At 44.7% G+C, this 12,130-nt stretch overlaps 1 protein-coding gene across 1 annotated transcript in view; it reads right to left on the reverse strand.

The window, feature by feature from the left end:
• Positions 1-10,102, reverse strand: part of GMDS (GDP-mannose 4,6-dehydratase) — a 391,195-nt gene extending 381,093 nt beyond the window's left edge. Inside the window, exon 1 of the mRNA XM_031589284.2 lies at positions 9,798-10,102. Coding sequence (XP_031445144.1) covers positions 9,798-9,842 — 45 coding nt within the window. The 5' untranslated portion in view covers positions 9,843-10,102. The remainder of the gene's footprint in view (positions 1-9,797) is intronic.
• Positions 10,103-12,130: the final 2,028 nt, after the last annotated feature.

The raw sequence follows: 12,130 nt of genomic DNA on the forward strand, positions 1-12,130 counted from the left end.
ACCCTCCATTGTCCAAAGGGCAATCAGCACTCTGAAACTGCTCTCATCTTGTCTGCTGTCACTGCGAACACTGGTAAGGGGAAATGAAACATTCATGTGAAAGCAATAGAGAGACTGAGTTCCACAAGAGCAGAACAGGCTTGGAGTTCACCAGAATAGCACTTGATCAGGAATAACAATTCAGCACTAGTAAAATAGCTTCTTGGCTGTGGCTTCTTAAGCATTACATCAAAACTCTGATATCTCACAAAGCTACTGGCATGATCACACCATCTAGAGAACATCATACTCTGTATTCAAGTCCAAAGACTTCTGTATATTCTTTATACTGTACATGCTACCAGATTTCAATGGCATTTTAATTTCAGAAACAAACTGTGCTAAGTTTTGGCACAAATATGTTGACAGACTACTACTGTATAATCATGGGAAAAAATTACACTGACTTGAAAAACACAATTATTTAGTTGTATAAAATCCAGAAAGCTTTGCCAGTGTTTTCAGCATTTGAAAAACAAGCCTTCACCACATTAACTTTTATGCTTTTGGAGAGCTATATGCAAGATGAAGAAGTCAAAGACATTGGAGAGAGAGTAGCTGTTCTTTGGGTTTCTAAAACAGAAATAGAAATCAAAAGAATTGGATCACCACCAGCATAGTTTATGAAGACAGACACTGCCATTACACCCAAAGAAATCCCACGTGCAAGAGATGAAAAGAGAGAAAAAAGCAAGAGACACAATAACAACATACTACAGCACGCATGCCTGCAGCTTGACAAGTAGCAGCCTAAACAGACAGATGTACCCTAGGTTCCAAAGCACCACCAACCAAAGCATGAAGATAGAGGCTACAGTAGCAGCTGGAAAGGACTGCAGGTATCAAGCTAGAAGCATAAAAGTCAGAAACAGGGCATACATAGGAACACTAAACATTCCCTGCCTGATTTCAGTCCTTCTAAACATATACTGTTCCATATACCTTGGAAAAGGCTTATTTACACTTGTGAAATGGTAAATATGTTCAAGCTACTTCTGGTATGGGTTCATACATTATTAAGTTGGAATAAGAATCTCCTACTGTTTTCACATTGCTAACTGTTTTTTATTTGGTGCTTTTTGGCTTTGTGTGTATTTTTGTTGCTTTGACTTTGCTGTGTTTTAAGGCTTCCAGCACAGCACTATGACATACCACCTCAAAATGCTTACAAATACATAAGAAAAGACTGTAAATAAGGGTGTATCTCTTAGCCACGTGCTTTTGCACCACTCTGGAAGATGTAACTTCACAGATTGAATGTATTACATACATCACATGCAAAAAAACACCTCCTCAGGAACACGAAATACAAAAAAAAGCCAAGAGGCACACCTTTAAATAGCTATGCAGGTGTCAGATATGCAGAGATACAGTATCTTCTCTTTGCAACAAAAGCACTTGACTAGACTTTCAATATAGCAATTTCCCCTCATTACACATTCAATTTCGCCATAGGCTGCATGAATTCTTACAGAGAAATTTCCAAGCAGCAATAAATGGGTCAGATGACAGCGAAAACCAGAGAACTCATAGAAAGTGACTGTATCTCACTATACTTAATAGTCAGATTTTTTCCCAGAGCAACTATCTCTTCTTCCAATTATTTCAAATGTGTTCAAGCATAGTAATTGTAGTGCAAGATCTTTTAGGAGGCTCTTTCCAAACCCAAAGATCTACAGCATTCCCCACCCAAGGCAAGTACCTTTTTGTAGCTGACTTATCTGTTGGCTTCGACTAAGCATCAATACAAGGGTATTGCGATGCATCAATTTTTAACAGACTGATTTGACTGCATGATAACAGCTGTACTTTTACTCAATGCAATGAACTCTCCTCCCAGTAGAGCATCAAACGCTATTCAATGGAACCCGCCACTGAACCAGCTTTAGCTGGATCATAAAGTCAATGGACACATCCTGTCCAACCACATACGAGTTGCAAAGCAAAACTCAATTCCCACAAGAAAAAATACCTCAAAGAAAGATTGCCTGACTGACGTACACCGTGTATTTGTGAATAAACAAAAAGTGCTGCAATATTTACATTCCGTATGAGGAAGCTTAATTCTGCTTAATGACCCATGTAAAAGGAATAGGTGACAATACAAAACAGCTTACCATCAAGTCTCCAGACTTAAAAAAACTCATTATTGACATAGGTTGAGAAAAACTGTTTGCACCCAAGAAGCAAAGAACTGCAGAGGCTTTCTAATAACAGTTAGGAAGCAAAAACAAGAGAAATCCACCCTTTCACCTCACTATCCTATAGCCTTGCTAAGTCAAGCATTTTGTATGTAACTGCACCCCCCAGCTTGTGTACATACAGAACCCAAAGGAATTCCTTAATTAAGGTCCTGAAAAAAAAGGGAAAAAAAAACATCAGTGAATTCATATGAAAGTAGGTGAAAAAAGAAAGAAAAATCTTTCGTTTTACTCGTTTGGCTAAAATGCAACCAAAGTAGCAAGAAGAGACATAGACAAGAGAGCACAAATCCTTGAGAGAGAAAAATCAGACACCTTCCATAACATTGACTTGCTCTCATGTCATTGTTCACTGGCTGGTTCACGGGAACTATACCTCCTCAAATAAGTTGCAACATTCTTCAGAGAAATAAGATGTGGGTCACAAGAAATAATGCTAGGATTAATACCATTATCATAATTGCACTGAAAAAAACTTCCATGACTTCCTTGAATTATAGGAATCAGGATGGTAACTTTTAATGTGTTCTACACATAGATCATCAAGCAGGCTTAAGTACTCCATTTTCCTTGTCCACCTGCATAGCTATTTTCTAAGAAATTGATTCTCTTATGCAGAGAACTCAACAGAGACCAAATGGATGGAAAGAAACAACCAGACAAGCAACAAGACCAAAGCTTGGCGGGAGAGCATAAAACCATAGGAAGAAAGTAGAAGAGTGCTCTCTTCAGTTGGAATGGGCTGTAGATATGCAGAGAAAAGGATGCTTCAGTGCTACAGTCAGCAGCAGTTATTTAATAGATTTTTCCATAGCAAGTTATTTTTCTATTATTTCAAATGTGTTCAAGTGTAGCAGTGCAAGCTATGGACTAGGAAACTCTCTTCAAAACCCAAAGACAGCATCCCACACCAAAGGCAAGTAACTTTTCTGATGGCTACCAGTCTTCATTTAAAAAATAAAACCAAGAACAAAACTAAGAAAGTTATTCGCAGCACCAGAAACTTTTACAAGAAACACTGCTGGCAGAAATCAGCTTCCCAAACACAGATTGGGTACTAAGCCTCTATCTATTCTATCATAGCATTGTTCCTACATACTAAATTATAAATTTCCTGGTACGTATTTAGTATTTTATCTACCTTCACATCAGGTATATACCACTGTATACAGTGACACTTAGTCTATTTGCTGTTCACAATGTTTCTCAATCCACATCCTGTGTATACCCTGTTCAAATACAAGGAATCAGATTGTGCTGATCCTTGAGTCAACACCAGGAGCTGTGCTGCTTTACCAGAACTTCCCTCTGCAGTAATAAGCCCCAGAACAAACTACACTGGCAGCCATAAACACTAAGCAAAGATGTGCAAGGATGGAGGAAAAAAGAGAAGTTAACACATACACCAAGATAAATAGATACAAGCTAATCCTTTACCAGCCATACTTCGTGTCATAAATGTGTTCTAGCTCACCTGTGCTCAAATACTCCATTAACTGCACTACTCATTGTTGTAGATAATGGTATACAGCTGGAGTCCACAGAGCAAGCACAGACCAGGAAGAACTAGAGCAGGTTGCTCAGGGCCAATTCTAGCTTGGTTTTGAGTACCTCTACGAATAAGACTCCACTACCTCTCTCAACCACCTACTTCAAGGCCGGAACTCCCTCTCAACATTTAGAAGTATACACACAGGCCTCTCCTCAATTGCCAATTACGTTCCTTATATTTCAGTTTGAGTCCAAATTGGTATTCCTCCATCTCTGCAACCTCAAAGCAAGAAAAAATGTTCAACAGATCTGAAATCCTCACAATGCTTTGCTATTTAGAGACAGCCACTAAAAAAGAGACCTACTTTCAGCCAAGACCATGTCTGTCTCAATGGAAAGCAGCACTGCTTACATGAAGCCTTACCTGTAGCCCATGCAGTTTCAGTGAAATCTATCTATTCCTATGCAGAAAAGCAATCCTTCAGATTCTGTCCTTCACCTGGCAAAGGACTGTCTTCTCTCTGTAGAGCATACTATAACATCTCTACGCTTGCTTTCCATGCACATACACACTGCCAAATGACAGAGTCCCACTCGATCAAAACACTTAATGAAACATTAAGAAGTTGTCTAACGCTTTCCTTTAAAACTCTTCTCCAAGAAACAACGTTGCTTGAGCCGCTGCACAGAAGAGTTTCATAGCCACTCTTCTACTGAATAAATGAAGCAATGACCAATACTCATCACTGGTAGTTTGCCCCACAGAGTCTGTCCTTCTTAGTGCATTCTTAACAGTCAGATGTTAAGTCTTACCTCAATTCACAACTGCAAAGCCTGCTTCCTCAGTGATCCTTTTCCCTCCCAGTATAGTTAGTCTTTCACAAATCATGAACTACTAACACCTGTATAGCATACATATGTATATGGATCTGGTTTGCATGTTGGATAAACTTCCAGGATCTGCCTCTGTCTTTCTAGTACTATCTTCTCTCTACATTAAGTAAAACAAAGAAAATATTCTTGCATTTACACAAGCATGCTCACTGCTCAGTTATAGTTACACTTATGATAGCAATCTCAAGATAACTTTCAACCAAAATCCAAGTTTTCAAAGAAGTGTCAGAAACTGTACAAAAGAGCTCTCGTTTACAAAACAGAAACAACTAATTTGTCTATAATTAACAAAAGCATCTGGCCATGTATTGGCATACGAGTTCTAGTGTATTGCTTCATTTAAAACTTGGCTTTAGAAGTTAAACAACTTTCCTGTTGGTCTACAAACAATCTTATCATCTCTCCAAGTAAAGCAGCACGGTGCCAGAAAAGATAGATACTACTCAAGGCTCATAATCCAGTGACAGAGGGCAAAAATGGAACTTCAACATATAACAGTAGTTGGATTCAGCCAGACTGTGTCTTGGTATTTCTCCAAGAAATTAAACATCCACTCTTACAAGCATCAGTGTACAGAAAGACAATCAGACTGATTGCAATGCAATCAGACCTTCCAGAGTTATTTAAATGCATCTTTAGAAGATACTTAGTCACAGTGCCTAGAAAACAAAGCTGTCGACAAACACAGCTTTAGCAGCACTTCAGCTTCCCCCTAACAAGAGAAGACAGGAGGTGAAGATCAGCATATTTAGTAGTAAGATTGTCAGTTATACTGGCGTTTGATTTAAAAAAAAAAAAAACAAACAAAAAAACAAAAAACCAGAACATTTTTAAAGAGTAATTTTAAGTACCAAAGTCCAAGAAGTCCACCAAATCCACTTCACACTGTGGAAAAATTTCTCAGGTCACATTTTAGTTTTGTTAAAAATAATTCTAACACACCTAGCAGGCTCGTGTTTCAACAAAAACATTTTTTCCTTAAACGAAGAAAAAAAAAGTGCTATGCATTACTCAGAAGTAGCTTACCAGCCAACCAATACCTATGTGACACTTCAGAAGTTTTATCCATCCAAACGCAGCAGTTGCCTCAATCTAGAACCTACATTATCAGAACAGTGAAGCGTGGTTTCACCCCAGTGCTGTAGTGTGAGAAGGAGATAAGGAAATCTCAGTGCAGCAACAAGAGTGCACACCACCACTGGCAGCATGTCAAAGGTCTCTTATCAGCAGTACAAGCGATAGAACGGCACCGATTTCACCTTAGCCCCATTACTAAATGCAGAATGTGCAGAAAATCATATACTACACAGTGACTGAATTCTAGCCCTTGCCAACAGAATACCTTTTGCATCCTGACCATATGGAATCCATTACTATCTATGGCTTTATCTGTATTGTACCCACCTTTTGCTATCTAGCCAAAGGTCACCATCAGCTTATCAGTTAGCACATTCACTCCCACAGACACCTGTACTTCTAACAGCTTGCACCTAGAAGAGAAGCAAGCCACATGAAGTGCCTCTGCTAACTGGTTCAGCAGGAACTATGTGAGCTTCTGCTCACTATACAGAAGAACACGTGCAGATAGCACATCCACTTCTGGCATCCTCCACTCTTATGAGTTGCATTACAGGTCTATAAACTACAAGATACAGCTGTGCCATATTTCCATGGCATACCTCAGTTAAAAGCTGCATCACTGGACAATTCCAGCCAGAATTCATAGAACAGTCTGTCCTACCTCAGCTCAACTCCTTCTCCACCAAAACAGGATAAAATCCCATCTTTTGTCAGTGGAAAAGATGAACAGTTGAGATGTCCATACCTACACAGGAGTTCTGAAAAACATGAGGTGTCTGATTCCAGTGCTATGATCAGTTATGCCTGAAGTAGCATCATCTCGACTCAGGAGGTGCTACTACAGTTCAAGCAGCACCTTGCTGAGCCTCAGAGTACTCTAAACATAAAAGCACAACTCTACAGCTGCCTAAAAATTAAGCTAACAGAGCTGCTTTATCAACCATTTACCTTTCTTCCAGGCTCTATGGGGCCTTACTTTTGCAAATGTTCTCAGAGTACACTGGCCATACACAAAGAGGAGTGATCCCTTACACAGCTCAACTGTATCAATTCACTGTAACAGAAGGGTCGCAGTTTGAATAAGATTAGTTATCCATCTTGTGCTGTTCTATGCTTTCCTCACCCAAAAGGATCCAAGCTTTTATTTCTTCCCTTGCAAGAGTACCAATTCCAAGTAAGAATGCAAAACAGACCAACTCTAATTAGCCAAGTAATTAAAGTTAACTATCCAGAAAAGACAAAGCCTAAGTTCATTTCCACTTAGTAAAATGCACAAATGCATTTGTACATTTTATGCATGATAATTAAGCTTAAAAACAGACAGCACTAAGAGATTCTCACGGAAGGCGGATGTGCAAGTTGGCCTGTTCTCATATAAGGAATGAACAGAATCCAGGTGTCCCATTTCTGGGTGAGGCTTCTCCAAATAAAAGTTGTAATAAATAAATAAATAAATAAAATAAAGAAAGGGAATAAGATGGGAGGGCAAGAAAAAATATTTAGTCAATTTCCTCTAAAATTTTATTTAAGAATAGAAGACAGACCAGGATTCCTAGTGGTAGAGCCCAGTGATGGAAGACTTGGACTTTAAAGGTTACTCTCAAAATAAAACTTCCATCCTAAGCCAAGAGTTCGCCCTGTTTCATCACTAAGGCAGCAAGCCTCATTGGCTAACTTCTAGATATTCCAGACTTTCGCTATATCTGATTTCCTGCATGTTTGAACATCAAGTAATATACCTGACCAAGGTTAAGTTAAGATGGAAGAACTGCATTGAAAGTAGAATCATAGAATCATTACAGTAGGAAAAGACCTCTAAGATCACCTAGTCCATCCCCACCATCTAATCACTAATTAAGCCCACTAATCACTCCCTCAGCGCCACATCTACATGTTTCTTGAACACCACCAGGGAAAGTGACTCCACCACCTCCCTGGGCAGCCTGTGCCACTGCCTCACCACTCTTTCCGAGGACAAATTCTTTCTAATAACCAACCTGAACCTCCCCTGAAAGGGAGCAGAGAAAGCTATCACACAGAACACTGCACCGTGCAAATCAGACCATTATAGCTAGAGGCCTCTAACTTACTATCTTTAATGAAAAGCAGCATACTTCTGTCAATGGATTAGAAGACGTTTCACGCCAAGCAGTCCTTCAAAAAGCTCTGGATTTTTGTACTTTTGCTAAAAAATGAACACAGAGAAAAAAATGTTAGCATAAAAAGACCATTTTTTTCCTCTTCTCAGATACTGTTACAACTCCTTGTCAGTTCGCTGCTCAGGTCAGTAATGTACCAGAAGGGATGACACTGAGAAGTGTTTTAAGAACACCTGAGAACAGACAATGAGCTGAAGTAAGATCAACAGATGGCCACTGAATGCACAGTACACATCTGGTAACAGATGAGAAATGCTATGACACTGTATTGCCAGAATTTATTCCCTCACAAAAATCAGGTGGCTCTTCATTGTAGAACAAAGTAGCCCCATGCTTGTTTTCACCTGTCCTTTTCCGCAGTGCTCATCACCTTCTGAACAACTCACAGTGCCTCACAAATGGATTGACAAGCACTCCAGGACGGGCCACAGGTGAAGAAAAAGTCCTTCCATACACGAAGTTGCCACTAAATGCCAGCCATAAAGGGAAAAAAAACCAACAACGATCACCGACAAAATGGTTCCACTAATTCTAAGACAATTATTAATGCACACCATCCAACACGACCTACTTAACAGGTTCTACCCATCACAAACGATACACCCTATGAGTAGATGGCACTCAGCACATTCAAAGAGATAAGCCATGTGCAAGCAAAGTGGTTTTTCCAGGCAGCATGCAACATCTATGCTGCAAAGTAAGGTGTTCCTCATATACCATCATCAAGCCCACTACTTCATTTAGCACAACCTGCCAACAAAGGTAGCAATGCAGACCTCTCCGTGGACAAGCCAACCAACAGAGCATCCAAGTTGGCAGTGTGGTGGGGAAAGCTACAAGCTCTGTACATCAACACTTCTGCAGGTCCCCCCAAGTTAAAACTCACCATCAGCACATCATTTCTCTCCAGGGGAGAAGCTGCTGCTGCAAGAGAAACACCTTTCTTTCCACGTGGCCTTTTTCCAGCACCTTCTGCTGAAAGTATGAGGACTGAAAGCATCATTATCTCTACTGTTAACACAATCAAAACACAGAGACTGTGACAAACCCTCTGTGAGGGTGACAGAGCACTGGAACAGGCTGCCCAGAGAGGTTGTGAAGTCTCCTCTGGAGACATCCAAGACCTGCCTGGACACTTCCCTGTACAGCCCTGTAGGGAACCTGCTTTAACAGGGGGTTGGACTGGATGTTCTCCAAAGGTCCTTTGCAACCCCTACAGTTGTACGTAACCCATACGGACACAAAGCACAAAAAGATGATGTCCGCATCACCCACTCAGGCCTGGGCTGAAAGCACACAGTGACTGTGAGACTGACTGCCTCGTGTGTCAGGGAAGCAGATGACAGCACGCTGCTCTGTGTGACAGCCCTGCTGAGGGGAGCCTTGCCACAGGCTGCCTTAACGCTCCACATCTGCAGCCCATGGGGTGGAAGAGCTGCACGTTTTCTTTCCCAGACTCAGCTCCTTCTTTGCTGAAGGTCAGTCACATCTCACCTCAACACAGGGCAAGCTGATGTCTTAACCAGTCCAGATGAAGATGACTACAGGAGGAAGAGCGATGCACCGCTCCTAGAGATGCCCGCAGATGCTCATCCCCGAGCCCAGAGCGCACTCACGAGCAGCAGCCAGATAAGCCCCGCACAGCCCTCACCCTGCGGCGGCCCGCCCGGCCCCTGCCCGCCCGGAGGCTCTGCGGTGCCGCCCGGCAGCGCCCTGACAGCGCCCGCTGCAACAGGAAGTGCGGGCGCCACGCACCGCCGCGCCGCAACGCGCCCCGGGCACCTCGCGGGGCATTCGCGGGACCGCCGGGCCCCGGCGCCGCGCACCGCACGCTCACGGCTGGGCTGCAGCCCGCGGGAGCCCTCGGGGCCGCGCCGGTCCCCCTCCCGTCCCGCACGCTCCGCCGGGAGCCCCCCCTCGCCCCGCTCCCTACCTGCCCGGTGATGCCGGTGATGAGAGCCACCTTCTTGTCGCCCATCTCCCCGTCGCCGCCCTCGTCTCCCGGGGCCGCGGCTCCGACACGCGTTCCCGCCACTGGCTGCGCCACGCTGCCGGCGGGGAAGGCGGCGGCCCAGGTGCGGAGGTAGCTCGGGGCGGAGGCGCGACCGCCGCCGCCCGAGGGCAGGGCCAGGGCGCCGGGGGCGGGCACCGAGATGAAGACGGCCGCCGCCCCGAGCGCGGCTCGCACATGGGTTGCCGGCACCCGGCAGCTACCTCTGCCCCGGGGGCATCGCCCCGCCCGCCGCTCCCGGCGCAGCCGTCCCGTCCCGCCCCGAGGCGGCCGCAGGTGCGGCCCCAGCGCCGCCGCCGGCCCGGCCCCCGCCCGCGCGCGCGCTAACGGGGGGAACCGCGGGCGCGCGCCCCGTTTTTTTCCCACCCCTCCCCTCGCATCGCCCCGCCCGGCTCCGCTCTGCAGCCAATCGGGAGCCTCGGCGCTTCCTTAAAGGGATAGGAGACGCCGGCGCGCCGCGGCCGAAGGCGAGTGCGGCGATTGGTTGGGAGCGGGCGAGGGGGCGTGGCTCGCGTAGCTGCCGCCGCGGAGAAGCGGAGCCTCCGACTTCCTGACCGCGTGTCGCCAGGGGGCGGTGCCACGTGAGAGCGACGAGCGCGCCGCGGCCCCGCCCTCGTGCGCCGGCGAAACAGCGACCCCTGCGGCGCGGAGGAGCTGGCGGGCAGCGAAGGATTTAAGCCTTGCATTGCTTTTCTCATCCGCTTCCCTCCTGAGAAGCGCGGCTTGACTGAATAAGTGCCCTCTTTTACTGATGCATGAAATTTCTGTATCTAAAAACTAACAGACAAGATAAAAAAGAGGCCTGGCTATGTTTCTATATGAATCCCCAAAGTCTGTCAAACCGGGGTTTCCTTATTATATGGTTGCATTGCAGGATCTCTACGTATCCAAACTGTGTTCTTATCATTTTACTCTTCTATTGTAGCTCATTGCAGGGCACGTAATTACTCAAGTGTCCTTGAAAGCCCATAAGATATATTAATCAGAAGATGAGCAAGAGTTTGGGGATATCGTGCCTTTCAGCTTGAATTGTACTCTGCAATCCTTAAGGCTTATCTGCACATTATCCCCACATGCTCCCAGTTTAAATCTTGTTGTTAAAGTTTCCAGAGGTGATGTAGGATTGCAGTCACTGCACTAGCTTGCATTGCCCTGTCTGGTTACTCAGCTGCAAGATTTCATCCCATTGCATCGTTTCAGAACATTGCTTCCAAAGCCTTTTGGGGTGAAGTGAGAGCTAACGGTTTAAAATTATTTTTCAGATCTAATATAGAGTTACAGAATATCTTGAGTTGGAAGGAACCCACAAGGATCGAGTCCAACTCCTGGCTCCACACAGGGCCACACAAAAATCAGTGATAACACATACCATGTTTATTGTGTCTTTGCTATTCTTGGCATTGAGAATGACATTTTTAGCAACTCAACAGTAACACCATTACTATGGCAGCAGGGCTTGTCATTAGAAACCCTTCACTTCAGCCTTCTGATGCATTAGCTGCTGTTCTTAACTGTACCTGATGAGGAGAGTTGGCTGCTTCCAACTCTGTGTAAGAGCAGAAAGTGCAGCAGGAGCTCACTGATTCAAGTGATGTTCAGACAGGATGAGACTTAAGTATGTCAGAATATGTCTTTGTAATACTTTATGTGAAACAGGACAGCATCGATCTATAGGCTTGGGTAATGGTGGCTGGCAAGACTGTGTGGAGAAATGGGATCTGAGGGTGTTGGCTAACACTCAGCTGAACATAAGCCATCAGGTAGCCAAGAAGGCCCATGGCATCCTGGCTTGTATCAAAAACAGCATTGCCAGCTGGAGCAGGGAGCTGGTCATCCACTTTACTCAGCCCTGGTGAGACCGCACCTCCAGTACTGTGTTCAGTTTTGGGCCCCTCACTAAGGAAAGGTATCGAGGCTGTGGAGCATGTCCAAAGAAGGGCAGTGAAGCTGGTGAGAGGTCTTGAGCTCAAGTGTTATGGGAGCAGCTGAGGGAACTGCAATCATTTAGTCCAGAGAAGAGGATGCTCAGGGGAGACCTTATCACTCTCTACAACTGCCTGAAGGGAGGTTGTACCAAGGTAGCGCTGGCCTCTTCTCCCATATAACTGTGATAGGATGAAAGGTAATGCCCTTAGGCTGCATAAGTGGAGGTTCAGATTGGGTATGAAGAAAAAAACTCCTCAGAAAGAGTGGTGAGGCAGTGGCACAGGCTGCCCAGGGGAGTGGTGGAGTCACCGTCCCCAGAAGTGTTCAAG

Source organism: Phasianus colchicus, chromosome 3, assembly GCF_987193195.1.
Source record: "Phasianus colchicus chromosome 3, bPhaCol1.hap1.1, whole genome shotgun sequence".
Lineage (NCBI taxonomy): Eukaryota > Metazoa > Chordata > Aves > Galliformes > Phasianidae > Phasianus > Phasianus colchicus.